The 5,709-nt window shown below is 45.4% G+C and overlaps 1 protein-coding gene across 3 annotated transcripts in view; it reads left to right on the top strand.

The window, feature by feature from the left end:
• Window positions 1-5,709, top strand: part of slc39a10 (solute carrier family 39 member 10) — a gene marked incomplete at its 3' end in the record, with an annotated part of 21,905 nt that extends 16,196 nt beyond the window's left edge. For all 3 annotated transcript variants that reach the window (XM_035677234.1, XM_035677235.1, XM_035677236.1), the window contains 5 exon segments: window positions 3,747-3,922; window positions 4,340-4,516; window positions 4,611-4,719; window positions 4,802-5,116; window positions 5,629-5,709. In XM_035677234.1, the coding sequence (XP_035533127.1) occupies window positions 3,747-3,922; window positions 4,340-4,516; window positions 4,611-4,719; window positions 4,802-5,116; window positions 5,629-5,709 (858 nt within the window).

Consider the following 5,709-nt stretch of genomic DNA (forward strand, 5'->3'; position numbering starts at 1 on the left):
TTTTTTTTAAAGGTTTTTTGTGTTTTTCTGCCTTTTTTCTGCCTTTTTCCCGGTCGAGAGTTATGGAGGCTGCGTTGGCAATTCTAAATGAAAGTTTTTACATCATTTTGGGTGCAAATTCAGGAGGCTCATCTAGGTACACAGCATGGAGACCCATTCGCAGAAAGAGCAAGCTCAAATCCATCAGAAGAGCGAAATCTCGGAAGATGATTAGATGGATTACAGGCAGCATGCGGTAAGGAACATATTGTTATTGATTCAGTCGCATCACATGAGGTCCCCAGGAATAAATATAACCCCTAAGAACAAAGGGACTATTAAAACCAAAACCCAACAACGTAATTAAAAAGAATAATATGAATAAAATAAGTATGATGTGCGTTTTAAAGAATACAACTTTGTAATAAATATTAAATATACGTGGAGTGGCTACACATATACGTACAGTTTATACAGCATGCAGGATTTATGTTGACAGCGATGGTGTGTGATATGAAAGACGCATTTTAAACTGTAAAATATAATCCATAATGGGAGAATGAGGATGAGTGACGGCCTGTGGGAAGAGACTGTTCCTGTGTCTGGTGGTTTTGGCGTACAGTGTCCTTCAGTGCCTACCAGAGGAACAGGTTTGTCCAGGTATGTGATGGATCTGCAGTGATGTTTCCTGACTCTGGACGTGTATACGTTCTGAATGGAGGGCAGATTGGCGCCAATGATCTGCAGCCCCGACTGTCCGTTGCAGTCCTGTTTTGGTGGCCAGTCCAAACCAGACAGGGATGGATGAACAGAGAGCAGGTTGAGTTATTGCAGGGTAGAACTGGATCAGCAGCTCCTGAGCTGGCACAGGAAGTTCATCCTCTGCTGGGCTTTCTGATGGACTTCATGTTGGAGGCCTGCTTTAGGTCCTGGGAGACAGCGGATCCCAGAAACCTGAAGTTTTCCAGACGCAGTGTTGAAAAGTATGGTGTTGTTCTGACTGCACCAGAGGGCCAACCTGCTGTCTGCCGGATGCAGATACGCTACATGCACACATTATTCAAAAAGTATTATAGCAGTAGGGCCCAAAATAAATAAGCAAAACAAGATTTACAGATGTAAATGATGATTTGTAAGCAGTTAAATCAGTTTATTTGCTTTAGAAGTACTGTCCAAATGCAATAAATGTCAGACAACACTGCAAATATAAATGACTACAAATCCAGCTTATTATTTCTAACTTTTGATATTTTTTAAAGTGCCTTGTGCGTATTAACAATAGTTTAAAATGATATTCTCTGCAGTTATTTGTGAGGTGACTCAAGAGGAAAGGCCTGATAAACAGGAGGAGAAACTAATGTAGGTGCTTCCACACAGGACACGGGGGCTGAATGGTTTGATGATTTTGAAAACGGTATGAATTATAAATCGGGCTATGGCCTCGGCAGTCACCACATCTCACTTACTGGAGATTTTAGAGAGATAAACACCATCAAAACAAATGCTTTGCTTTTTTTTTTGGAGGACACGTAACCAACCCTGCAGTGAGAGTCAGGGTTCGGGTACAAAGCTTCCCAGAAGCTAATGACAAGTGGCTGTGTAATCAGCACTTAAGCATCAGGGCCTTCCTCTTCAGTTAAAATATTTCCCCCGGAGGAACTCCAGCCTCCTGTTTTCTGGGTGAGGAGACGGCCGCCCGGGGGAGAGACTTTTTTTTGTGATGTTTTTTAATCCTACAGCTGGGTAATGGGACAGTAACAGCTTGATTCAGCCTCTCTAAAGACCACTCTGTCAGCCATAAGACATGTTTCAGATCATCTCTTCACAAGCGACACCACCTGGGGCCGATTAGACGAGGAGAGGAAGTGCGTCTGCCAGTTTGATTTTACTGTTCTTAGTCGTTTTCCCCTCTGGCTAGGTGGCAGCTTTTCTTCTTTTGTTTATAGGAATTGGGCTCCATCAGTGCTCAATAGTTTGTGCTTCCAGTTAGAGGAAGAAAATATATTGGGCGTTTAAGTAGTGGTCATATACACCGATCAGCCGTAACGCAACAAACTGTGATTCTCTGTGTGTTCTGACTCCTTTCTATCAGAACCAGCGTTCACTGTTTCAGCAGTTTGAGCTACAGTAGCTCGTCTGTCCAGCCTTCACTCCCCACGTGCATCAATGAGCCAATGACCCTGTCTCCAGTTTACTGCTTTTCCTTTCTTGGACCACTTCTGATAGATACTGACCTCTGCTGACCGGAACACCTGACAAGAGCTGCAGTTTGACGATGCTCTGACCCAGTCGTCTAACCATCACAGTTTGGCCCTCAAAGTCCCTCAAATCCTCGACTTTGAGGAGAAAATGTTCACTTGCTGCCTGATATATCCAACCCACTGTGACAGGAGCCCTGATAACCAGATAAATGGTCTAAATCACTTCACCTATCAGTGATCATAATGTTAAAGCTGATCGAAGCCTTTGACCCTGACAAATGGAGCAAATGAGTTTCACTGTTTTGAACATTAATAACTAAATCTAAAACTAAATCTGTGAGGAGCAGATGTTTCCTGTGCCTTCCTGTGTTATATTTATTAGCTGAAATGTCCCGCTGAAGTCAACTGCCTGTAAGATGTGCATTACATGCACACTGCGTTCTAGTCAATAGACGTCCTGCAGCTGAATGTCAGCAGTGAAGCGACCCAGCTTCGCTTTAGCGACCGGCGTTGGTGTGACATTGAATTTCATACGACGATAAAGATTTTGTCCTCTGTGATGAACGAATCATAAAGTTTTTCTCGCTCGGTCTTGCGCTGTTTTGAGACGCGTCCCGGGCTGACAGGTGAACTGACAGTTTAAATGATAGCGTACCTCTCTGACTTTTCCTCTTCTGCTTCATGTGTCATGTGCGCGGCCTTGAATAAAAAATGAGGGCGAGTTGAATCCTGCTGAAATGTCACTTCACATTTCTTGCTTTAGGCGTCTGTGCGTCATCACAAGGACACATGGATTGAAAACCTCTGGAGGATAGTTTCCTTCACATGTGAACAGGGAGGGGACAACACCTTCAGCCAGCAGGCGAATGGTAGTGACGCTGTAGCTCTTGGTGTAGTCTGTCTTCTAAATAATGCAGCTCAAATCGCGACAGCTTCGGCTTCTTTCTTCTTTTTTGTTTGTGGGCTTTCGCAGTTGAAGAGCAGAACTTTGTTTAAGCAGCAAAACAGCTGAATACTCATTTAAATCCAGCCGGCTACTTTTATTCCCGGGAAAAGTCCAGCGTTAAGTTTAATGTTAATGCGAACCAAACATTTCCTACCGCTTCACTTTAAAAGCATTTAACTGGTGAGACACACGTGGACTTTTATTATGAAGTGGGCTAGTCACAGGTAATGCAGTGTGTTGTTCGGATCATTTGAGCTGTTATAATAATATAATAATAATAATAATAATATGATGTTATTGAACTACCTGCAGTAAAATGCCAAAGTAAAAAGTATATATATGTTTTTTAGCATCGTACATTTTATCCATGCTTTAGTGGAAATCAACAGACTGACAGGCTTCTTGAAGAAAACAGACTGAATACATTGTTTTATAATTATGGTATTATAATGCGCCAGAGGTGCATGACCCTTGACCCCTCGAGCTGGCTGCTTTTTCTCATTAAATATCCTTGTGGAAAGCCCTCGAAGACTCAGACTACACCTCTAAAACGTACCTGACCCTTGCTGTATAGTAAACAGAGAGAAAGTAACGCTGTCTGTCTGTCTGTCTCTCTCCAGTGTGGGTGTGGCTGTGGGGTTTTGTGTCCATCACCATCATCAGCCTGCTGTCTCTACTGGGCGTGGTGCTCGTACCCATCCTCAACCAGTCCTGCTTCAAGTTCCTGCTCACTTTCCTGGTGGCGCTGGCAGTCGGCACGCTCAGTGGCGACGCTCTCCTTCACCTGCTGCCTCACGTGAGTACGCCACATCAAATATGTGGATCGTCACAACTGGGTAGTGTGGGCCAGACTTTGAATCTTTCACTAACTTATATATATATATATATATATATAATCGCATAAAAGCGTGTAGCTGCTGTGTCACTCTGACTGACCGGAGCTGGGAGAGCAAACCATAAAGGACCAGTGTGTAGGATTTAGTGGCCTCTGGCAGTGTAGTGTTTGCTTTGTCCCTACTGGGCTGCTGTATAAACACGGCGGTTCAACACGGCACAGCGTAATGTTCAGTGATCATCAAACATCCTCCACTCAGTCTGCTGTAAGAGAGGCTTCAGGGATTTCATCTGTGTGACTTCTAGGAAATAAAATGTATGTACTGATGAATGTGCGACCCTCCTTCTCCCTCGCCGTCCTCTGTTCCTCTCTCTTCAGTCTCAAGGGCAGCACGACCACGGCGAGCACGGGACGGGCCACGGGGCGAGCCAGGACACCGATCTGGTTACAGCCTTTGATGGAGTGTGGAAGGGTCTAACGGCGCTGGCCGGCATCTACCTCCTCTTCATCATCGAACACTGTATCGGCATGTTTAAGCACTACAAAGACCACAGGGTGAGATAAACAACACGAGCTCCTGTTTGCTATATTCCTCGAGTATGTGAGGAGTTTCTGTGCATATAGCATAAAATAATGTCTCCGCTCACAGGGCATGAAGAAGGTGAGCGAGGAAGGCAAGATCGGTAGGAAGTTGTCAGATCACAAGTTGAATCGTCGCTCAGATGCAGAGTGGCTGCACCTGAAGCCGCTCAGCGAAGGTAAGAAGTGTTCAGTCACGCAGCTTTTACAGTTCTTTCTTTCTGTTTCTGTAAAAGAAAAACCTCCTCCTCTCTCTTCCAGACCCCGACAGCACAGCCATCTCCTGCGACAACGGCCACAACGACACGCAGCTCACGGAGCTCCAGACGCCCGACTCGCCCACGAACAAGACGCCACTGGACCCCACAAACCCCCAACAAGACCCGCCGTCACCCACCAAAGAGAACGGACGCAAGGCCAAGCGGCACGGCCACGGACACTCGCACGGCCACGGTCACTCTCACGGTGGGAACTGCCACTCGGACCAGGAGATGAAGGACGCTGGTATAGCCAGCATCGCCTGGATGGTCATCATGGGCGACGGCATGCATAACTTCAGCGACGGCATGGCTATAGGTGAGAGGTTTAGTGTTTGATGTGTCCACCTCAGAGCTGCCAGTCACATTAAGTATAATAGGCTCATAGATAAGTGGCCAGAATGTACGAAGCAGCCGGTATTAAGTCCGTCAAAGTGACAATGTGCGACACAGATTCATTATTCAAGTGATAAATCACCGGCCTTCACTTCGATTCAGTCATAACTTCCCCCGCTTTCATTAAAAACACTTGTTATTGCACAGTTTAAGTGGTAATTATGATGCTGACACAAAAATGTGCTGAGGTTACAGTTAATTAATGGTTACTATGGTTACCTGTAAGCTCGACTCGCTGCTACCACACAATACTGGCTCTTTACAAAAGAGAAAAAGGGACCACGAAGGGTCGACTATCTGTGTTTTTGATTGAGAGGATAGGGAGGAGGAGATAGAGAGTGGAATCGATCTCCTCAAAGTTTCAGCACAAAAAGCGAGCGAGCAGTATTTCCCCAAAACTTCCTCCTTAACATTTCCTGAACTTTGTGTCTACAGGCGCAGCGTTCAGCGCAAACCTGACGGGAGGCATCAGCACATCGGTGGCGGTTTTCTGCCATGAATTACCTCATGAACTTG

The sequence above is a fragment of the Morone saxatilis genome, unplaced genomic scaffold (assembly GCF_004916995.1).
Source record: "Morone saxatilis isolate NCDOM2014 unplaced genomic scaffold, NCSU_SB_2.0 Contig5, whole genome shotgun sequence".
In the NCBI taxonomy this organism is placed as follows: domain Eukaryota; kingdom Metazoa; phylum Chordata; class Actinopteri; family Moronidae; genus Morone; species Morone saxatilis.